Source organism: Pelodiscus sinensis, chromosome 3 (assembly GCF_049634645.1).
Source record: "Pelodiscus sinensis isolate JC-2024 chromosome 3, ASM4963464v1, whole genome shotgun sequence".
Taxonomy (NCBI): domain Eukaryota; kingdom Metazoa; phylum Chordata; order Testudines; family Trionychidae; genus Pelodiscus; species Pelodiscus sinensis.
Window position 1 is genome coordinate 25,918,456 of NC_134713.1, and position 24,356 is coordinate 25,942,811.

Consider the following 24,356-nt stretch of genomic DNA (forward strand, 5'->3'; position numbering starts at 1 on the left):
AAAGATGTTAAGTATCAGGCAATTGACTAATTGACTAGTTGGTAGGGCACCTCTGCCTTTGAAGTGTAGCAAAAGCTGTAGGCGAAAAGTGCCAAAGCCCAGGGTTAGCTGCGGACTCCCCTGCTGACCCCAGGCTCCATGCAGCGCTGCTGCTTTGAAATGACGCGGCTTCCCATGGCATTTCAAAGTGGCAGCTCAGGACAGAGCCTGGGGTCAGCTGGGGAGTCGATGCATTTGCTTATTGAATAGTTAACTAGTCAACTAGTCCTTACCATCCCTAGCTTGGTCCTGCAGTGAGGGCAGGGAACTGAACTTGATGATCTCTCAAGCTCCCTTCCAGTTCTAGTATTCTATTATTCTATTTTTTTTTATATGTAGCCCATGACCTATCCATGACCTTTATTAACAAAGCGCATGACAAAAATCTTAACTGTAGTAATGAGGCATAAAAGTCAGAATTGGTTACAAAGAACTAAAAAGTAAAACCAAGCTAATAACTAACAAGATGAGTGAATTTAAAGCTTATACCAAGCTGGCTGGATATCGTTAGCCGGGACTCCTGACCCAGTTCAATAATGCTTACTTTGTCTTTCAAATGTTGATGCCATGAGAGGCATGGAGAGAAGTGATTTGAGATCTCCATTCTCATTTTTCTTTTATCCTCTTTTGAAAATCATTTCCAGCTGAAGTTTAGGTGATAGCAAGTCTGTTTACATGGGAACCACCAGCTATTCCATTGCCAACATTAAAATGTCTTGCTCTCACCTTTCTTCCTGCCAAAGAGTGGCTGGTTAACTAGCTGATAGGTGTCAACAAAATCAAATAGACTATCTGAGGTGTCAGTTTGCCTTTTGTCTCAGAAGAACTGGCTTAGGCCTGTTTTTCTAAACTTAGAGCATGTTTTAGTTAAGTTAAACAGTAGAATCTTATAACTTTACATAGAGTATTGCCACACACATGAATTTATGTAGCTCTTTTTTGAACCCTGTTAAAGTCCTAGCCTTCACAACATCCTCTGGCATTCACAAAACATTACACACGCATACAAGTCTCTGCAACTGATGTATCTTTTGGATAGGTGGTCATTCATTTGTACCTTCCTCTTCAATGATCGCAGCTTATCAGTCACCCACAGTAGAGTACACATAGGGATGAAGAAAAAAGAAATGTTCCTTACTTTGTATGGTAAGTGGACTTTTTGGAGATGTGGGGTTCCTATTTGTATTCCTTTGCTTGCCCTCTTGTTTGGATCCTTTACTCATCATCATTCATGGTAGAGAAGGAACTGGAGAGGCAGTCTATTTGCACTATTCTTTATACCAGGAGAAGGAGAGCACAAGTGTAGACAAAGGACATTGTTTATAAAACCTTCTATTTTCGGGTACATGGAGTACATGCATATTTATCCACAGTGGAACACACATAAGGGCACATCTTGAGTAATTCCAGTTATTATACAAGTAAGTATCAGTGGGTATCATCCATCCTGCCTCATATAGATCACAGGATGAGGATTCCTGTGGGGAAAAAGAGTATGTAATCATGTAATTAAATACTATCAGAAAACATGCACAAGGGGACCAAATTATGATTTCATAGGCCACCTTAATACTGGCATTTCCTAAACTTTGAGTATACAAGCTCAATGTTCTTATAATGGAGTTTTTGTATGTATTCTATCAGGGATGGGCAAGATACCTGGATCTGGCCTACTGTTACCTGGGGAACTGAGGTAAGCAATTGTTGTGGGAACTAAAGCTAATGGCAATGACTAAGCCCGCGGCCTAAAGCCGGGTGTTCCCCTCCCAGAAGCCAGATTCGGCCTGGTGTTACGTATCTGATCACCATTGGATTGGGTAACCACAAATCAGGCTAGACCAATGTTTAGGGCCAAATCATATATTTTTGAACAGTGTAACGTACATCAACAACAACAGCGTAAACCCACCCTATCCCAGAAGAAAAGAAGATAGATAAGTCCCGGATACAACAAAGGGGAATATACTTTACAAATCAGAGGCAGATGGCGATTGATGCCTGCGACCTTCTACCCTGTGGCTAGTGTAAAGCCTTAGGGGAGGACCGCAGGGAGTCCCTCGCTGACAGGGAAAGGTAGTTCAGTTGAACAGCCCTCCTGCAGGTGGATCTCTGCCTCCAGTGAGTCGAGTAGATTCCCTCTGGGATCGGTGCTTGGTAGCTCTTCGACTTCCAGTCCAATCCAGCGGGTAAGGATGATGGTAAATGAGTTCAAGTCCATGTGGCAGAAGCCAATAATCCTTAAGTGGGGCGTTCCCACACTCGCGAGGCTCTCTCTCCCACACTCGAACAAATCCTTATACCAGAACCCACAAACTAAAATGGATCACCATGGGAGACGAACAGACACTAACAGCAGACAGTGACTGACAGGCTACGATACGGACGGACGGTGGCGAACCTGAACCCTTCCTTGGTCAGGGCTTATAAGTCCTTCAAGGCGGGAAAAGGGTGGTAAGGGTGGTGTGCAGCAAATGGTGCCGTGTGCAGCACTCCAGTAGGGAGGGGTGCACAGTTTCTGAGCGGTGTGCAGCTCATTTTAGTGCCCAGTGCATAGTTTTGGACTGAGTGCAAACTATAGTGCGGGGTGCACCGAGCAGATGACCATGTACACTTAGGTTTTGGCGGGAAAAGGGTAACACAGGGAGAAGAAGGAAAACAAGATGGAATCTAAAGAGGCTCCATCTTGGACATAAGCTTTAAATGTCTTTACCCTGGCAACACCACCAAGCCACCGAATCTGACCTGAGGACCACCCTGCCGAAATCCTTAGTTACACAGCAGCTGCTGTTTTAAGGACAGGGCTGTGCCATATGACTCTCTGCTCTGGTGGGAGGCTTCATGTGATCTCTTCACCCCCAGCCCAATCCTCAGCTGCTTTGGCCAGAAACAACCAGCCAATAGAAACTGAGAGATTGGCCTAGGAGGATGGGAGCAACACATGCCACTTCCCGCTCCTGGAGCTGAGAGCCACATGGAGGGAACAGCCTGCAGTATTAATTAATCTGGGGCTACAGCAAGCAGAGAGCCCAACCTGCTTTGGGGATGCTGCAGGGCTGCTGGCTGGGAGATGCTTAGGTAAGTGCCTCCCAGTCAAAGCCTATCTCTAGCATCCTAGCCCCTCACATGCCCCAACTCCGTTCCCCAGGCCACCATCCAAACCCTCTGTACCTTCCTGCCCCAGGTCACAACTCCCTCCCAGATCTTGTACCCCCTCCTATACCTCTCTCCCAGGCCAGAATCCTCTCCTGTACCCATACTCCCTCCCTGATCCTACACCCCAATCCCCTGGCCCAGGTTACAACCAGTGTTCCTTCTAAGCTGTGCAGCAGCACAGCTTCACAGGTGATTAATTAGCCCTGCCCAGTCAGAGGCTCAGGGCTCCATGCATAGAACTGACTGACTGGGCAGGGCTGATTAATCACCTGTGAAGCTGTGCTGCCATTCAGCTTAGAGAGAACACTGGTTACAATCCCCTCCTTTACCCAATCCCCTCCTTTACCCAAACTCCCTCTCAGACCTCACACTGTCTCTTGCACCCCAGTCCCTAACCCAGTGCGCCCATCTGCACCCAACCTCCATCCCAGACCACACACTTCCTCCATAGAAATGTGTGCACCTTGACCACTTTCCAAAAATTATTGCCCACTGCTATGTTATATTATAAAATTTGGAGTAATTGAAATTGGCTTATAAATGCAGCATTGCTTACAAGAATCCCTATTCATTTCTGTCTCATCAAAAAATTATTTTTACATTCAAACAATAGTGTGAGCTGTATATCATTTTAAGAAAAAAATCAGTGGGGTGGGTTGAGCTGGTCACAACAGTAGTTCACCAAATATTTGTTTGCCTGACACTTAAAAAGTAGAGGATAATTGTGAAAGGATCCTGGTTAATAATTAACCATCATGTGCTAGACATGCTTTTAATAAAGGAGCTATACAAAACTATCTCCATCTAAATTCCGATGTAGACTTTTAGTTTTATTTTCATAATGACAACATGGGTCCAAATACCCCCAGTATTTTTAAATGAGGTACCTAAAGTTCACATAAGTTGATAAAGTAAGAATATTACACTCTTTGTCTGACTTAGAGGACAGCACAAATACTATTTTATAGAAACCTATAGTGGAATCAGATGCTAAAAATGAATTTCCTCATGGATTTTTCTATGGGTTTATCACTATAGTATCTGAGTATTTCATTTACATTAAAGACATTATTTCACAGTACTCTCTGAAGTAAAATGGTAGTATTTCCCCCATTTTACAGATTAGAAACTGAATTAAGAGTCAAACTGTAAAAAGTTTGTTAATTTTAGGTACCCAGTTTGGGATGTTTAAGGCTTAATGTTGTCACAGTACTTAGGCTTTCAACATTTGAAATGCTACATCATACTAACTCCCATTCACTTCAGTTACAGTTGGGAGTGCTCCTCTATTCTTCAAATCAGGCTTTAGTGTGTTTAACTGCCTATCTAGAAATGAGGAACACACAGAAAATGGCCCATAAAAATTTGGTTTAAGTGGTTTTCCCCATATCACACAGGAACTCTGGCAGAGGCAGGGATAGAATCTAGATAATCAGGAGACTCTCTCATTCTTTACATCTTCAGTTTCTGCAGTAAATAAGGCAGGGTTCCAACAAACAACATCTTCATTTTGCTATACAACTGCAATTCATTTCAGAAGCACCATTCATCTTGTGCACTGAATGAGGCTGTAATGTTATGGAAATAATAGTTTCTGATCATGTATTTAAAGACTACATGACATATGCCAGAGAGCATTAATTGCACAGACAACATTAATTCTGGAGTTTCCTAAATGTTGAGTGACTAACTTTAAAACTTTAATGCATTTCCCTAATCATTGAAAAAACACACATTCTGTCATGTAGAAATTGACTCTCAAATGGGTATTCTGCAGTCTTAAATCCACAGCCCACATCTTCAACTAGAGTTAGCAGAGTAAATTATAGTAGTAGTAGTAGGCTGTTATCCTTTTTATCAATCCCTATTAGGGATGTAAGTGACTAGTCAATGAGTCGCTTCCTCCCCCTTGCTGCCTCTATCACAAAGAGGCAGCAGGGGGATGGGGAAAGAGAAGAGGGTGCTGAGGGGAGCCAGTTTAAAAGCTGGTTCCCTCCAGCTTCATGGGAGGGGGCAAGGGCACAGCAGTGGCCAACTTTGAAATATACAAGAGTCCCTGCTGGGGCTCTTGTACATTTCCCATTTGGAATGCCATATGGAGTCTGGGGCCAGTGGGGAGTCCTTGTACATTTCAAAGTGCCCACATGGAGCCTGGTGTCAGCGGGGGGCCCCACGCAGTGTGCCAGCTTTGAAATGTACAAGGGTCCCCAGTGGGGTCTCTTCTGCATTTCAAAGAGGAAGTACAGCATGGAGCCTGGGGTCCCCACTGACCCCAGGCTCCATATGCCACTTCTGCTTTGAAATGCATGAGAACCCCTGCTGGGGCTCTTTTACATTTCAAAGGCGAAACATGGAAGTTCCTATCGACTAATCAAATGGTCGATGGGAAATTCTATAAAATATTCACTTAGCTAATTAATCGAAATTTAACATCCCTAATCCCTATTGCATGTTGAAAGAGAGAGAGAGTAACTTTGCAAATAGTTTTCACAGTTTAGCAGTGGAATCTTGAGACTTGAATACAGGAGGCCTCCAACTTGCAATGCGATTAGTTCAGGGGGAAGTGTTGCAAGTCCAGGGCATCATAAATTGAACCCTCATTTACGATAGGCGCTTTGGACATAAGTCAGGGATTTCCAACCCCTTCTGCACTTGTATAAATGGCTGTAAGTGCGGGAGAGTCAGAACTCGGGCCATCGCAAGTCACGGGCCTCCTGTATCATAAATTCAAGTCCAGATTCTGGAAGGAAGGATGGTCTAGTGGCTAGCATTTCTTCTATTTTTGTCCCCTAGCAGGACATCTCATTCAACCTGCCCTTTTTGCTTCTGCTAGTCCATCCCCTGCTATTGTGTCTAGCCTCTTGCCTGTCTCTGGTTTCCTTCTGCATCTGAGACAGGCTGCTTCCTTGTCCTCCTTGACACTGTATGGGCACCAACAAAAGGAGCATCAAGAGCATAGAAAAGTCAGCTCCCCATCCCAGTGTCACAGTGGCTTCTGACAGCTGGGAGGAACAGTTCTGAGGAAAGGTTCCCAGAGAATGTTCAGCACAGTTGGGATCTTCAGAGATTTTAACTTCCAAACTCTTAACTTTCAGTTACTTATAATTTGATTACATTTGGGTGCATTTCCTGAGTTACTAAAAGAAATGTCTGTCCAAGTAACATTCCCCTGCCAAATATCAATATCCTGCTCTAAAACAGGGAGATACTAAATTTCTTGACAAAGCTTGTAAGAATTTTTTAACATGAACAAAACATGTTTTCCTCCTAACTCAGCTCTCAAAAATAGCTGAAGTTTTTTTGCAGAAAGTTTGCAATGTGTGCCCCATCTCCACGTTCGCACACAAAAAAAATAAAAGTTAGTCTAAAACACACCGAGAATGGAAAACTTCAGACTCTAGTAGTTAAAATTCAGCAACTGAAATAGTTTTATAGGAAAATATTTGTCAACCTTAACTACAACCATTTCTGTCCACTGTTCCTATAATTAAACAAATACAAAAAATGGTAGAACAAGTTGACAGCATATGCTTTTTGTCAGCAAAGGATGGTGGAATTGTGAAATTCTTATCTTTAATATCTGCTTGACTTTTTTATGTGAATAAAATCAAAGTATTCTCTTGAATGGCATGGTTTTTAATTCAAAGATGGAACCTTCATTTACTGTGCCTAAATGGTAAGAGCTAGGGCCACCCAATTTAGTATACAGCTTCCTCTTATCATAACTTCAAACAAAGTAAGGGTTTGGTTGCCCCAGGAAAATGGGATGTGCCTGGAATGGGATAACTCAGTGGGTTGAGCATTGACCTACTAAACCCAAGGTAGTGAGTTCATTCCTTGAGGGGGCCATTTAGGGATCTGGGGAAAATCTGTCAGGGATGGTACTTGGTCCTGCAGTGAAGGCAGGGGACTGGACTCAATGACCTTTCAAGATCCCTTCCAGTTCTTCATTTTTTTGAGGAAGAGCTGTTTTTCGACAAAGGGGGGGAAGGTTCGCTGAAAAAGCTGCATCTAAACTACTTTCACTTTCAAAAGTGAGATCGGAAAGAGATATTCAAATTCCCGTGGAATTTGCATAGCCCCTTTGGACACTGTAGCGTAGTCTAGATGGGTACGTCTACACTTGCTCCCTAATTTGAGCCAGGGATGCAAATATAGGCGACCAAAATCGCTAATGAAGCGGGGATTTAAATATCCCGCGCTTCATTAGCATAATCTTGCCCGCGCGTTATTCCGCTCAACAGCTGATTCAAACCAAGAAGCGCGTTCCAGGATGCGTTAGTTCGAATCAAACCTCTGGGCTCGAACTAACATGACACCTCAAAAAGGAGTAATGCTGGTTTGAACCAAGGGATTTGATTCGAACTAATGCGTCGCAGAGCGTGCTTCCTGGTTCGAATCAGCTGTTGAGCGGAATAGCGTGCGGGCGAGATTATGCTAATGAAGCGCAGGATATTTAAATCCCCGCTTCATTAGCAATTTTGGTCGCCTACATTTGCATCCCTGGCTCAAATTGGGGAGTAAGTGTAGTTGTACCTGATGAGCCCAGAATCACCAGGCAGGTGAAAGGAGCTGGCTGGGAATGCCCCCCCCCCCCCCCCCCCCCCGGTCTGGGACTGTTTCGTATGGGAACATTGTGGGCTGTTTCCCCTTTGTCAGGGAATGAGGGGAAAGTGCAGTTTTCTGGGGAGCACAGGGAGCAGACAAACTTGGACCTGCCCCAGCTGGCAGACATACACCCCTCCTCTGGCTGTGACTGCTAGAGCTTCAGTGGCCATGGAGAGGCACTTCTTACCTGTCCCCAACCTGCTGCAGTGAGAGAGGGCCAGAGTAGTTCTCTCTTCTCAGGTCAGATTGCATACTGAGCCCCTTCATTTGCGTCACACCAGAGTAGTGATTCAAATGAAACGTGTACATTTTAACTTCATATTCCAAGCTACAAAAATTAATTAAGGACCTGAGCAATGCTGGGTAAATCTTCCAGTAATATAAAAGTATGTTAATATATACTAATTTGCTTTCAATTTAAAATCTAAGGTTTTACAAAATGAAATAAAAAAAAATAAGATTAGAACTTTTGACTTATTTTGGCCATACTAGTTAGTTCATTAGGAGAAGGGGGTCTGTTTTCTTTTAATAATGTAAGTCTCATGTTTATATTGTTGAAAGTGTAGTCATTTTTATTACAATTTTAAGCTAACAGAAGTAAGCATATTCAGAATTAAAGCTGATACTTGGCCTTTACCTATTGTGTGCATATACAGGCAGTCCCCGGGTTATGTACAAGATAGGGACTGTAGGTTTGTTCTTAAGTTGAATCTGTATGTAAGTCGGAACTGGCGTCCAGATTCAGCCGCTGCTGAAACTGACCAGCGGCTGACTACAGGAAGCCCGAGGCAGAGTTGCTCTGCCCCGGGCTTCCTGGAATCAGCCACTGATCAGTTTCAACAGGCTGAATCTGGACGCCAGTTCCGACTTACATACAGATTCAACTTAAGAACCCCAGGCATCCCCAAGTCAGCTGCTGCTGAAACTGATCAGCGGCTGATTCCAGGAAGCCCGGGGCAGAGCAACTCTGCCTCGGGCTTCCTGTAGTCAGTGCTGGTCAGTTTCAGCAGCGGCTGAATCAGGGCGCCTGGGGCAGAGCAGCTGGGGTGCTGCCGGGTTGGTCCAGTAGCGCCCAGAGCGGCGCTGCGGGACCGAGCGGCGCTGCGGGACCAACCGGCAGCGCCCCAGCTGCTCTACCACAGGCGTCTGGAGAAAAGCCTGGTCTACTGGGGGGGGGGGGGGGGGTGCGCACAAGCTGCGCTCCCCCCCACCCCCTCCCAGCAGATCAGGGAGACGTGGGTGGCAGACCGAGACGCACCGCGGAGCTGCTGCTTGGGTCCTCCGCGGCTTTGCTCCGCATCTCCCTGGTCTGCTGGAGACCAGCAGACTAGGGAGACGGGGAGCAAAGCCGCGGAGCACGCGAGCAGCGGGACAGCCCAGACGCGCCTTGGCTGTCCCGCTGCCAGCTCCCCACCCAGCAGACCAGGGAGACGGGGAACAAAGACAGCCGCGGCGCGTCTGGGCTGTCCCGCTGCCCGCGTGCTCCGCGGCTTTGCTCAGCGTCTCCCTGGTCTGCTGGGTGGGGAGCTCCCCCCCTCCCCCCCCAGCAGACCAGAGAGCAGCTTTTCTCGCCCCGGAGGACGCAGGGGGTGGGACCGCGGCACATCTGGGCGTCCCGCTGCTCCTGTCCTCCGGGGCGAGAAAAACCCCATTCGTAACTGCGGATCCGACATAAGTCGGATCCGTGTAACTCGGGGATTGCCTGTAATGTAAAAATCTTCAAAAAATGAGGCTGCTGTTGGCACCGGTCTTGCAAACAGATATGCTGATGGAATCCCACGGATTTCATTTGAGTTGCACTCCATGTAGGTATAATGATATGCACTAGCACATCTTTGAGAACTTGTGGACGATGGAAGATACTTGATGACTGAAAAAGGGAAAATATAATATCTATCTGTAAAAAGAGAAATAAGGACAACCCAGAAAATTTTGGACCAGTGTGATGAGGCAGAGTGACCACCCACAGACATATAGGGGTAGGAGCTCACTTGGAGTTCAGCTGTGGAAGGCTACATGCCCTTCTTGAGTCCCTGAGGTGGGAGGTTACTACAGACCTCCAGGAATCTGAGGATTGACCAGGACCACTAACTGACCCTGACCCAGAGGATCTGCAAGCTCGGACTGAGGTTCCATTCCCCAATGTCCCGGAAGACCAGCAGCCAAGCCAGGTATGTCCCAAGGGGGATTTAGGAAGTGACCTAGGGGTAACTGAGCCTGGTCTGTCTGAAACAGTGCTGGTGAGTGAGTCAGTGTGTTGCAGTCAGGATCTCTGTTGATCCAATGGCAGATCAGTCTTCAACTGTTGGGGCTCTAGGCCAGGATGCAAAGGAGCAGATGGGCCTGCATCTCTCCCGCCACCCCAATACGTGGGTGGCAGGTTCCCTCCTCCCCTGTTTCCACAGGCAAAATGCCTGAACTTGTCAGCTGCTGTTCAGAAAAGGGCAACACAAATTATTAGGGGTTTGGAACAGGTCCCACGTGGAGAGATTAAAAAGACTGGGAGTTTTCAGCTTAGAAAAGAAGAGTCTAAGAAGGTATATGATAGAGGTCTATAAAATCATGACTGGTGTGGAAAAAGTGAATAAGGAAAAGTTATTTACTTGTTCCAATAAGATAAGAACTAGGGGTCACCAAATGAAATTAATAGGTAGCAGGTTTAAAATAAACAAAAGAATGTTTTCTTTACACAGTGCATGGTCAGCCTGTGGAACTCCTTGCCAAAGGAAGTTGTGAAGACCAGGACTTTACCAGGGTTCAAGAAAGAACTATGTAAATTCATGGAGGTTAGGTCCATCGATGGCTATTAGCCAGGATGGTAGGAATGGTGTCCCTAGCTTCTGTCAGAGACTGGGAATTGGTGACAGAAGATGGGTTACTTGATGATTTCCTGTTCTGTTCACTCCTTCTGGGACATCTGGCATTGGCCGCAGTCGGAAGACAGATGGACATGCGCCCTGTTTGTTTGAAGCCCACTCCATAATGGCAAGTCAAGATAATGGTTTTCTGTTGATATGCGTTTTAGTAGTTAAATTCCTGGACTGTCATTGCTCATTAAAAGTGCTGCCATATGGGTGGAAATCGGGTAAATATTGTATTTTATTCATATCAGCATAACTGACTTAAATGGGGCCTGCATGTAGTCTTGCCTTAATCTTTATATTCATGCCTATCGGTGTGAAAGAAGCTATTTGCATATATATTTGCACGTACATGCAACCACATGTAAGTTGTGGCATTCGGCATGTAGTGGGAGTATCATTGTGGCCCCCAGGGCTTCAAAGGTAGAGCAACCCTGTTCTGGACTATGTCAGAGAGCTTTACTAACCAGGTGGATCAGTTACAATTAAAATTTGATCAATATTGTGTAACTTGTCAACAATGGAAAGGGACACTTTGTATGACTTGAAACCTGAACATTAATGTGTCTTTTTCCAACTCTACTTCTAGTTTGATTTTCCCCTCGCCTCCCCACTCTGAGTGTAAGTTCCATTTTGGTTGTTTGGCAAGCATTTAACTGAACTAAAACAGTCAGTTACCTATGTGGAATATTAGTAATCAGAATTATTTTGCTTTCCTGTATCCATCAATATACTATTGGAAATCTTGGAGAAATCACCCTTAGTACTGTTGACATAGTTACTTAACACTCTTAATTTTGGGACTCAAATGCATCTTTATGCTTTGAGAATAATGCCAAAGCAACATTTAAAACCAGCTAAAGAATTTATAAATGTATAGTGACATTTAACTCAGGACAGGTTATACTAGATGACTGAATTTTCTGTGATTGCACTGTCACAACAAAAGTAGATATAGAATTTGTTATCTATTGCTGGAGTTTGACGACAAAAATGGCAACAGATGAACTGTGGGAGGGGACAAATGATGACATTTAATAGAAGTGGAAATAATATTTAATAGAAGAATTTCTGGCTAAAATACATATATAATTTTAATGTCTTTATTGCTAACTACACTAGTATTGAAAATAAGAATTATCTATAAAACCTGTGTTCAACAAGTAAGTTATGAATATTCTACTTCTTTCCCCTTTCCTCTAGTTAATCTCTTTTGTTCACCTGTTAAATTTCATTTCAAACTACATAGTAAGCTTTTTAGGGAAAGATTATATCTCTTTGTGTACACTGCCTAACATAAGAGGATGCCAGTCCCTGACTGGTGACAGTATATGCTACTGTATTATAAATGGTAATCAAGGTGTTTTTTCCCCAGTAGTAAAATAAATAATTAAATACAATTCTAGCAGAATTGTTTTAAATATTGCCCAGTTGTAAAATCTGCAAGAAGGACCAAATTTCACTCAAACTTGGTCTATGAAACTGAAACGTGCTGTCTGTTACATGGTTTAAATGTCTAAATATGTATTTACTTATAGATGATGACTACACTCAGAGATATATTTAAATATTATTTATTTTTAGTCACAGTCTAGCCAGATTTCACATGGTTAATACTTTCCAATAATTTAATCGGCATTCATCTACAGGTTGGACCTCTCTGGCCCAGCACCCTTGGGATGTGAGTGATACCAAACTAGGAAATTTGCCGGACCAAGGGAGGTCAGGTATTGGGCTTCCCCGGAATTCCTCTCCTGGCTGCAGCCCCAGCCAGTGCACTGTCCCCAGCCTGCCTGCTGGGCTCTGCTGCCTCCAGTCCTCTAGTGGGGCTTCTCTCCGGGCTGCTGGCCCAGCTCTGGCCGGCAGGGCTCTGTGCCCTGGCTGGTAGGACTTCCTCACTCTGGCCACAGCAGGAACTAATGCCCACACCCAGCAGGGCTCCCTGCCCCGGGCTGATGGAGCTTTTCTCTTGGTCAGCCTCACTCCAGCTGGGGTAGGACTTCATGTCCCTGGCCAGCAGGGCTTCCCTACTTGTTGCCTGCAGACAGGGCTTCTCTATGGGCTGGTCTCACTCCAGCTGCAGCAGCACTCTACTCCTCCAGCCAGCAGAGCTCTCTGGTCCCAAGCCACTGGCCCTGCGGGCTGCCAGCTGCTGGCATTTCTCTGGCTGAGGGGCTGTGGTGCAGCAACATCCGTAATTCTTCCAGACCACTGATGTTGTTGGACCAGAGAGTCCTGGACCATAGAAGTTCAACCTGTATTACATTTCAAATAGTGTTGTTGAACAATAAAACCGTACAAAAATCTTCTTCACATAATAAATGTCTTGAAGTAGATGGTTTCTAGGTATTCATCTGGCTCTTTCAATTTGCTTTTTTATTTCTCCGGGTGGGTAGTTGAGGTTTATAAATGCTTGGTAGAGATCCTGAAGTTTCTGGTCTCTGTCAGTGGGATTAGACCAGACGCGGTTCTATCGAAGGGTTTGGCTATAGATGATGGATCATATGGTGTGTTCTGGATGGGAGCTGGAAGCATGTAGGTAACTGTATGAGTCAGTGGGTTTTCTGTAGAGAGTGGTGTCTTATTTTCCATTGTTGATTTGTACTGTGGTGTCCAGGAAATGGATCTCTCGTGTAGAATGGTCCAGGCTGAGGTTGATGGTGGGGTGTAGGTTGTTGAAATCTCTGTGGAATGTCTCCAGTGTTTCTTGGCCATGCGTCCAGATCATAAAAATGTCATCGATGTAGCGTAAGTAGAGAAGGGATAAAAGGGGACGGGAGTTGAGGAAATGTTGTTCTAGGTCAGCCATAAAGATATTAGCATACTGTGGGACCACGTGTGTACCCAAATAAAGCAAATTGAAAGAGCCAGACGAATACCTACAAACCATCTACTTCAAGACAGACCCAAGAAAACCAACAGTAGAACACCACTTGTCATCACCTACAACCCTGAACTTTAAACCTGTCCAACACATAATCAATAAACTACAGCCTATACTGGAACAGGATACCAAACTCCAAGAGGCTCTGGGAGACAGACCCATAGTCTCCTATAGACAACCAACCTAACCTCAAGATGATTCTTACCAACAACCACAGGACATACCACACTAATACCAACCCTGGTACCTTCCCTTGCAACAAACCCCGTTGCCAGCTTTGTCCACATATTCACTCTGCTGATACCATTATTGGACCTAACCAAGTGAATTATAAGATCAAGAACACCTATTCCTGCGCATCCAGAAATATAATTTATGCTATCCTGTGCCGAAAGTGTCCGTCTGCTATGTACACTGGACAAACGTCTCAGACACTTCGGCAAAGGATCAATGCCCACAAAACAGATATTTGACAGGATCACAAAGAAAAAACAGTTTCTTGCCATTTCAACCAGAAAGGACATTGTTTCAACGACTTAATTACCTGCATCCTGCTTCAAAAGCCTTTTAAAACTGCACTTGAAAGGGAATCCTCTGAACTGTTACTCATGCTAAAATTTGACACTTTGTGTGGGGGTCTTAACAAAGACTCTAGTTATCTTGCCCATTACAAAGATAGCTTGCCCAATTATCACCTCTAATATCATTAGCTCACAGACATTTACCTTCTCCCCCCGCATCCCCCTTCTGTTCTGAAATTTGATTTGTCCTTTTCATATGTGTTCTTTTTTTTAATTGTATCCTTTGGTATATATGGTTGTGACAGTTTTCTTCCACTATTTGATCTGAGGAAGTGGGTCTGGCCCATCTAATAAACCATCTTGTTAGTCTTTAAAGTGCTACATAGTCCTGTATTTTGCTTCAGCTACACCAGACTAACACAGTTACATTTCTATCACTATATAAAAGATGGCATTTCTCCCTAACAACTGCTTTAACATGCTAGTTTTTTCCACCCTTTTCTGGTTTCTGGTATCATTTTTCTGCCTTCTTCACAATTCAAGTTAGGGATATGGGAGATGTGAAATCTGTTTTTGTTTATTCCATTTGTTTATGGTTTTGTAAAACTGTTTAAATTTGAAGGCAATTTGCATTCACCTGCTAATGAGTATTTAATCTGTCTCTGCCAATAGTGCTATGGTTTGTTTCTTTTTTGGGGGCATATTTGCTCATAGTATGATGGGCCCTAAGTTTGAGTAGGTGAGGCCTTTCAACTGATTGGGGTTAATATGTCTACATCAATCCTGAATGGGCTCAACCAGCCGTTATGGCTTTACAATTAAGTGCCAGTACAGGGGGGGCAGATTCTGTGCTGATTTCAGTGAGATTACCTGAAATATTTATTAGCAGAGAATTTGACTGGCTGTTTTGTGGCTTCTGTTTTCTCCCTAATTGTGCTTGTCAGAGTGAACACCACACACATTTAGCTTTCCTCCTCTCTTTCTTAGTTTTTCCTCTTTATTATGGTCTTCGCACTGTACAAGTTGCCTGATGAGAAGGCAAAATTGAGGGCTACTTTCAAAGCCTCCTTTTGGCTAATAGTTTTGTGAAATCCTCTCTTGACGCAGAAGAATGCTGAAAAAAATTAATTTTGATTTGTCTGCTGGAGAAGTGCAATGTAAACAGAGTGTTAAAGTAAATTTACACAAGTGGATCTCTCTTGCATGCGCATATGTGTGCGTGCACACGTGCGCGCGGGGGGTGGTGGTGTCTGGGGTTGCCTATGCTTGCCTGTGCTTTTCCCAGTAATGTGTTTATTTGGTTCCTATTTTTAGTTGTGACAACTTTAAACCTTTTGTAATAACACAAAGAGGAAGTTAACAGTGAAATCACTTTAATAACATATTTCCTGGTTGGAATGACTTATCTATGAGGCTTAGACAGAAGATGTCATTTCCTGGATTACTTATCTTCAGTTTGGATGGTCTGTTTTACTGATCTTTTGACCCATTCATGTTCACCAGTGTTCATAAATGTAATACAGACTTAATGCTGTAAGGTGAAAGATACCTCTAAACAATATCTTACAGCTTAAAACATCTGTTGGTCAATTATTGAAATAGAAAGGTCTTTCATACAAAAACTGTTAACATGTATTTGAAATGGTTCATTTTTGTTTAATGTTTGTGTGGACCTTAAAATCTGCTTTTTTTGAAATTTTATTTACAATAATATTTATTTTCTACTACTACTTCCCAAAATAAAGCAAAAATATTGGCCTTTTGGGGTTGTTTTTAGCTTGTACTTTTATTTAAAAAAAAAAAAAGATGTTTATAAACATCACCTAAAACAAATAGACAAATTCAGGGATAACTTTTAGGCTTTGAAATTTTGCTTGTTTTTACCAGGTCCTGATTTGTTGTTGCACTTTGTGGACGACAGACATCAGAAATTAGGAAGATTTCTAATAATCTAGGTGGCATAATTTTCATCTCAATTGAAATGATTGTTCATAAAAATTTAAACAGCTTTTACATGTAGCTGGCAATGAACAAAAGTTGTGGAAATCTGGGTGATGAGAAAGCTAATCATAGTTAATTTGGTATAACTAACTTGATAAATGTTTACATACTTCAAAAAATATAGAAAGTGCTGGGTTTAAGAGAAGGCTCTTTGACATAAGTGTAAAGGTATGGTGGCAACTTACCATTCCTTAGGGCTTCTTGCTGGCTGGGTGCATGCCTTTTTTCTTTTTGGTGCTGTCATGAATAGGAACTGCAAAGGAGAGTCTGGCTTGCTTGGAGAGCAAGGAAAGGGCTAAGCTAATTTGGAGATACACCCGAGGGAGGGGGCTTTGGGCATTCAGCCAATGAAATGCAGATGAAGTATTTCAAATGAGAGAGGTTTCCTCCCTCCCCCTTAGTTTTGGAGCAAGCAGCAGTTTTTCCCAGGTAGCAAGAGAGATGGACTTTCCCAGGAACAGACTTCTTAAAATGTGTAAGTAGAGAAAAGTTGAGAGAGTCAGGTTTTTGTTGTTTTCCTTGTTTGGGGGTTTGGAAATAATGTCTGAGGCGATTAATTGTTTTTCTCTGTTCTTTTGTAAGGATTACAGCCCAGGGATTCTCCTTGGGTGTGTCTACATTGGCATTCCTTTTCCGGAAAAGGGATGCCAATGAGACACTTCGGAATTGCCAGTCTAGACGCGATTTTCCAGAAAATAAGCCCTTTTCCTACTTTCAAGTAGGAATAAGGGATTCTCCAGAAAAGGGCTTATTTTCCGGAAAATCGCGTCTAGACTGGCGCTTTTCTCCGGCATATCCCCAAGCCGGAAAAAAGCGGCAGCCATGTAAATGCAAATGCTGTGGGGGATATTTAAATCCTCCACGGATTTGCAATTCCGAAGGGGCAAGGTGTTGTGTACAAGGACTTCTAGATAGCCACACAAGACTGTCTGGAGGGACATCCCATCACACTAAGAAATTTAAAAAATGTCAAGGTGTGATGTGATAACTTACATATATTAAGATTCAAGGCCAGGCTTGCCTTAAGCAGACTTCCTTGTTAGGTGTTCACAACCACAACATCCAAACATGTATAAGACTTATAGTTGAGAGAGCCATGTTAATCCCAAGTCTGTTACGACTGGGAGATGTGGGTGACCTATAGAAAACACCAGCATTTTCTTTGGAAAATCCACAACAAAATGTGGGGGGATCTATCACCTCAGTAATGCCAACTCCTTTAGATTTAGGCTCTGATTATCTAGCACCAGCTGAGGTAGAGTGGGCACTGTGTGCTGATATATTTTTACCAAAACTCCTGCCTACGCAACTCGCCAAAGGAGAAAGGAAACAGAGAGGCCAAAAGGAATGGTACAGAGCAGGGTTTCTCAACCTTTTTTTTAGAAGCTTTAGATCCGTGGTCCCCAACATGGTGCCCGCGGGCGCCATGGCGCCCACGGGGGCATTTGCATGCGCCCGCCAGGTGCTTGGGGCTGGCCTGGCCCCGGGCACATGGCGCGGCGCTTGTGGGGGGAGCGCCGGCCCTGGGCGCTTGTGGGGGGAGCACCAGCCCTGGGCACTTGTGGAGGGAGTGGGGGGAGCGCCGGCCCTGGGCGCTTGTGGGGGTAGTGGGGGGAGCGCCGGCCCTGGGCGCTTGTGGGAGGAATGAGGGGAGCGCCGGCCCCGGGCGCGCGGCGCTTGCGGGGGGAGCGCCGGCTATGTACGTAACCCGAGGACTGCCTGTATTTGAAGAAAAAGCAAGCAAGTGAGCCTGGGTAGCCTGCCTTCTGGGAATAACAGGAAGGCTCCCTGCTTGTCTCGCCCCACCCACATGCTGCTAAAAAATGTGGCTACCGGGCCATTTTTCCTTAAAAAATGTGAGCCCAGAGGGGAGGTGGGGGAAGCTTTAGGAGATGCTTCCAGCCCCAGCACAGTCCCATTGGCCGGTTTCTGGGGAGCTGCCTGTTTCAATAACAGGCAGCCACGAAGCACAAAGGAATCCAGAGCACATGGCTGCAGCCTGTGAAGGGGTGGGGCACGGCAGGCAGCAGTTTTCCCTCTAAGCGGCCTGGCAACAAAACTTCACAGCCCCTCCCACTCTTCATAATCTCACTTTTGGATACCTAGTGTCCAGCTTGAGCAGGAACATCTACACTGCTGTTTTTAGTAGCGTTGTAAGCGAGTAGTCGACCCCAGCCAATCACCTATGATGACAAAATGAGTGCAGGAGGAGGTGGAGGTGTAAGGTCTGGGTTAGAGGAAGGGTGCAGGAATGGGCTGAGGGTACTGGTCTGGGCGGGTGGGTGTCTGGGCTGGAGGGAGGGTATGCAGCAGCACACAGAGTCACTTCCTTCTCCCTACCCCTAGCAAGCCAGATTCAGCCTACAAGGCTCAGGGCTCCCCACTCCCTTGCTGCAGGGAGCCCATGCTGGTGCTTTAGCCAAGCAGGGACGGGCTGGAGCACCAGTGTTCCAAGCCTGTGGCCCACCTGCAAGACAGTTACTGACCACTAGTGGTCCTCAGACCACACTTTGAGAACTACTGCTCTACGGTCTTCAATACATGATGAAAATGATTATTTTCTCACTTAATAAACAAATAGTTAAATCTTTACCGAAGAGTTAAATCTTTATGTTCAGTGGCTTCTTTGTTCAAGTCAAATGCATAGCATCTGTGGACACCTCAGTTATCTTTTTTGAACTCTTTTTCAAAAATTATAGTTCCTGCCAATGTTCCCCTCTAATCTTTTCCATCCATATGCTGATATTTTTCATCCATATGCGGAATGAATTTTATATGCATTGAGACGTAAACTTGTTTCTGTTGGTGGTGCACCAAGTCTAGCTGCAGGCACTCTGTTAATCAGCAAGGTGGCATAACTCAGCTAAATACATTCTACTCAACCATGTCTGACTGCTGTTCCCAAGAAGTAACTGAATATGTGCCTTCTGGGTCAATTTCAGTTTGATCAACTTACAGTTAATACACCTGTCTCTGATTAAAGATGCTCCACAGCAGCTCACAAGGACCTGAGATTTTCATATTTTTATTGGTTTGCAAAGGAGGCCTTATATACAATTGGGGAAATGTTAGTCCAAGCAGAAAGACGGAGGTACTTCCTTGGGTGTATGTTCTATGGATGTAAAATCCCAGTTAATCAGTTAAGTTCAACCAGTTAACCAATTAAGCAGAGGTGCTGCTCCAGCCAGGCGAGGGCTGGACAGGCTGGAATGCCCTCCACTCGCAGTGGGTCCTACTGGGCTGGTGATGTTTACCAGGTAACCGGTTAACCATTCATATCTCTAATATGTGCCATTATGGCAGTAGTTCACTTGTGTATTGTTAAGAATAGAATCCGATCACAATTGACACTCCTTTGTTGAAGAAAAAATTGCTGTATAACTGCAGAAAATGGTCTATGCTTCTTTTTAAAGTCAGTACCCATTGGATAGCTGAAAATGGTTTGCATCGCTATGTTAGAATCTAAGATATGTTTGTCAAATTGTGTATTTGACCTGTGTATTAGGTGGAGATTATCATCATACTTGAGGATCATCTTCCCTCAGACCAGTTTTTCTTGAAGGATTTCTTGCTGGCTCTTTATTCAGCTGACCTGTTTCTGATGCCTATTACAGTGTCTTATATAATCACATTTTCTGGACCAAAAGTCTGGCCTAACTCTTGAATTTTGCCAATTAGAAGGAATATGTGGTGTTCTCTACATGTATCTACGTTGTAGCACAAATCTTACATTATAATCCTCTTGAAGACCTAATTGGCCATACGTTTTAACTGTTTTCCACCTCATACATTTTCCCCCATAGTTCTCCTACGTGCTGCTGTGGATGGGTGATTTGGATGCTCTCTGATTCTTTAGGCTGAAACGTCCTTTAACAGTTTTTGTTTCTTCATTACTGTACAATTTATGTATTTGTGGAGACAGAATTTTGGGCTTTGTTTTTTAAGAGGAAAATTCCAGTTCATATGGAATTTGCATTTTTCTTTCTCTGAAGATATCACTGAACTAGATTCTCATTCACCTGTCACTCTTCCCTACAATATTGATAACGATAAGAAATATTTTCAACAACTAAAATTTTTAATGGCCATATTCTGTGGACTTCTCTGATGCTTAGGTTTTGGGGAACTCTTAGGTTACTGAAACTCACTCTCTCACACACACATATATAGAGGTTTAGGCAATTGATTTTAGAGTGAGGATTGTGACTTGAAGCTACGTCTACACTGCAGAGGTTTTTTTTTTGGAAAAACAGCCGTTTTTCTGAAAAAATTTCACATTTGTACACATTGCAATTATGTTCTTTTGAAAAAAAAACAAAAGAACGGAGGGTTTTTTTCCAGCATTGGTAAACCTCTTTCTACAAGGAAGAAGACTTTTTCCTAAAGAGCTCTTTAGGAAAAAGGAGTGTGTGGATGGGGAAGAGGGAATTCTTTCCAAAGAAGAGGAAAAGGCATGGGTGCCTTGGTGGCCACTCCACCCATAGTTATCATAGCTTAAATGAGAGAGAATGTCCATTTAGTGTGGATGCTATCTTTCGAAAAAGCAGATTGCTTTTTCTATGCGCTTTGGCAGTGTGGATGCTCTCTTTCGGAAGAAGTTTTTTCAGAACATCTCTTCCAGAAAAGCTTCTTCCGAAGCTTAGTCTAGATGTAGCCAGAATGAAAATGTTTTAAATTGTAAGGAAGTTCTGACCTGTCTTGTCCTAGGGAGTCTGGATTCAAGATCAGAAATCTAGTGAAATGATATCTTGAGTGAGGAAGAATGTTAAAACACAAGCTGTTGCCTTTGGGCCTGTGCAGTCCTTTTGTGTGCATTAAGATAACTATATTTGCATAATGGGAATGTAACCTGTGCTTGAGTAATATGAAGTCATACCTATTACAACACTTTTAAGATAAGTTAATTTTTAAATTCTAGAAACATGTTTACAGTTAACTTATTTTTATTTCTTTACAGGATGGCCTGAATTCTTTGGTCCTTGATCTGGATTTTCCAGCGCTGAGGAAAAACAAAAACATAGATAATTTCTTAAATAGATGTAAGTTGCACTTAAACATGTTTCATGTTGTCATGATTGTAAGATAAATAGTCTTTTAAGTTGATTGTTCAGAAATACTATACACTACTCATGTGGGCTTTGCTAATCACCACAGAACAGAGCTTGCTTTCTAAAACAGCATTCCCTTCTCAATAGCTACTTGAGAGCCAATTGCTATTGTGATATTTCATTACTCTTACTAATGTGTTGCAAAGTATTTAACAGTATACAATCAATACTAAAGTGTTATCAAGACCAAAACAATACTAGTCAAGTAAGTATTTTTATGATATATGATCCTTACTTTATTTTATCTTTTGTTTAAATGCTAGTGGTAATTCTCAAGTTTTGCGGTTGTTAGTGAGGTTCTTTTGTAATCTGCAGAAAAGATGTAATTACTCAAAATGGCATACACTGTCTTGTAAATAATTAATGAAATTGTACTATTGATTTAATTCAGAAATGTCATATTACTATTTCTCTAATGGATTTTAAAGTATGGTTGTTTAGCCATGTAAATACATTTACTATGCCTGTCTATTAAGCCACATGAAAACATAGCTGTCTGTCTATGCAAGGAAAATTTTCCCAAAAAATCAGTCTTGTTTTAAAACCTGTTGGATCTTCAGTATAGACCAGGATGTGCTGGCTGAGGCAGTTTTTATAGCTAGTTTAGTTGAAACTGTTTTCTAAACTAGAAATCAAGCTTGTTGGGGGAAAATTTGCAGCTACTCTGGAGATACCCGCTCCTTTCAAATTAAGCATCTTGTAAAAGGATGCATAAGCCAGGGAATAACAGGAGAAAACATAACTTCATTAATGTTTGCAAAGATCTGGGAAACAAACATTTTGTTGGTTGTGGGTCCCTTAAGGATAGCGTAGCCTAATGGTCTGTCCACCCCATTATGTGGCATGGCCCTTTAAGAGAGATTGAAAGATCTGATAATACAAACCTCTGGCAGAGAGGAAGCAGTACTGGGGGTAAGAAGCATCCAGGAGGAAATCCCATTACTCTTTCTTTGGACTTGTCTACACTAGGAAATTATTTCAAAATGATTTATTTTGAAATAATAACTTTGGAAATAACAATTTTGAAATCTTCTTTCCTCAGAGAATAAGCTTGAGTACAGATTTTGAAATAACCAGCCCCTTACTTTGAAATACCTGGCTTGGTAGTGTGGATGCTCTGCTTATTATTTTGAAATAAGGGGGGTTATTTAGAAATAACTCCCTAGTGTAGACCAGGGCTTTAAGAGTCTAAGATTGGGAGCTTTATAGCAAGGGTGGGGCTCCCCTTTCACACAACCAATTGGGGATGACCTGGGAGAAGGGTACTAGCATAAACGTTTTAAAACCAGGAATTTTAAAAATAAAAAAGCTGGTCTGCTAAGCAACATAAAGCACAAGTGGCTAACTGAGGCAGAAGCTGGTAAAGGTCCCACAGTTGGCTAATAAACATCTCAAGTTCCAGAGAGGGGATCTGGGAGCTCCTGTTAAAGGAAGCACTAGAAAAATCTGACTCCTAGAACCCAGCTGCATGGAGGAGAACTGGGAAGACTCCAGGATAGGGAGAAAGTGTAGAACTAAGTAGTACAGCCCTGTTCTAAAGAGAAGAGATGAGGATTCTTGCTTAAGGAAGGACTGGAGAGATGCACCCCAAGAAAGAAACACAAAGAGTTCCTGGGCCAGAGACTGTTCTTTGGCCTGTGTTGTGAGAAACATAACTAATAGTATGCTTAACCACTTGACAGTTACAGAATCTCACAGGTATATCCTGGCAAATTTTACCTGCTTTGCTGGGATATGTGCTGGATACTTTAACATTTCACTCTCATCAAAAGAATATTAGTGAATGGTGACAGCCCAGCATGTGGCAGCGGAGTAAAAGTCTGAAAGGTTTAAGGTTGTCATGATGGCTTTTTACAAATCACAAGAAACTTTTTAGCAGTTAAAGCATATTTTTTAACACATTAGGTAAAACACAGCTTGAAATAAGACTAGTGCTAGTTTTCACATTTAAGGGAAGATAATTCAGCTGTTTACCAAAAAATACCAAAACCACTGGAGTTATGGCTTTTAAGCCCAAGCAAATGGGTTTAAAGGCAATGCAGAAATTAGTTGAAAATTTTTAACATTTGTGTTCAAATTGTTTGTTTTAAACTGAAAATATCACCAGAGATATTCACACATTGCTCCAGATCTGTCTATATGACATTATTCTTGAAACTTTTTTTAGATGAGAAAATTGTGGAAAAAATTCGAGCTTTACAAATGAAAGCTGAAGACTATGATGTTGTTAAGGTGATTGGAAGAGGTGCTTTTGGAGAAGTACAGTTGGTAAGAATGTCTACTCATTATCTGATTACTACTTGTCAGCTAGATTTATTGTATCAACTTGATACTGTTAGTGTATCTTTTAATGAAAAGTATGCAAATGTTCAAAAATTGATACTGGTTATTTTAAGTTTCTTCTTGTAATCTACTGTCAAATTCCTTCTTAAATATAAACTTTTTGACGAAGAAACCCAAGGATTAAAATATTGAAGTTGAAATTCTATGTATATACTATATTCTCCAGGTTCTTTCTTGTGCTGAAGCGTAGCAGTATATTAAACATCTTAAAATGAGACCTCTAAAGTACATAACCACAATGGTGGATTGCCAGGGAAAGAATTGAAAGTAGCTTCCCTTACCTGCGTCAGCTTCAGTGTGTTATATGCGTGTCAGTTATGTTTTTTTTTCTTTGCTACAAATGGTCAGTGTGTAATAATAACCGTATCAGAAAACCTCCTTGGTGGTAAAGTACTAATAGGGTAACAAGAAGGTTTTCCCCCACAGATTTTTCTTGTCCCTTGTACCAAGAGCAATAGTTTTATAATACATTCAATTATTCTTATTTACATACAAGATTTGTATTCCCGATTTCTTGTCTGAATTTTTATTTTTAATTTAAAAATCCAAAGTTTGTTTTCAAGTTATATTACCTAATATAAAATACCTGTTTAGAAATTTACAAAAAGATGACATTACATTGAGAGAGCCCCTAAACACTCCATCTGCTCATTTGGGCTATCCATTGTTTCCTTGGCAATTGATTTTGACATGGTCAAAGCTGCCAAGTAATGTTGTAGGATAAATCAATAATTTTAAAATTAAAAGGTGTGTGTGTGTGTGTGTGTGTGTGTGTGTGTGTGTGTGTGTGTGTGTGTGTGTGTGTGTGTGTGTGTGTGTTCACTGACTTTTCATTGTA

General features: G+C 42.7%; 1 protein-coding gene across 7 annotated transcripts in view; it reads left to right on the forward strand.

Annotated features, from left to right (window-relative positions):
• ROCK2 (Rho associated coiled-coil containing protein kinase 2) overlaps positions 1–24,356 on the forward strand; it is a 155,931-nt gene that overhangs the window by 50,705 nt on the left and 80,870 nt on the right. For all 7 annotated transcript variants that reach the window (XR_012902516.1, XM_075923480.1, XM_075923482.1 and 4 more), the window contains exons 2-3: positions 21,025–21,106; positions 23,343–23,443. Coding sequence is in view for 6 of the 7 variants with exons in the window: in XM_075923480.1 (XP_075779595.1) it covers positions 21,025–21,106; positions 23,343–23,443 (183 nt within the window). In the remaining variant the exon portion in view is untranslated. The remainder of the gene's footprint in view (positions 1–21,024; positions 21,107–23,342; positions 23,444–24,356) is intronic.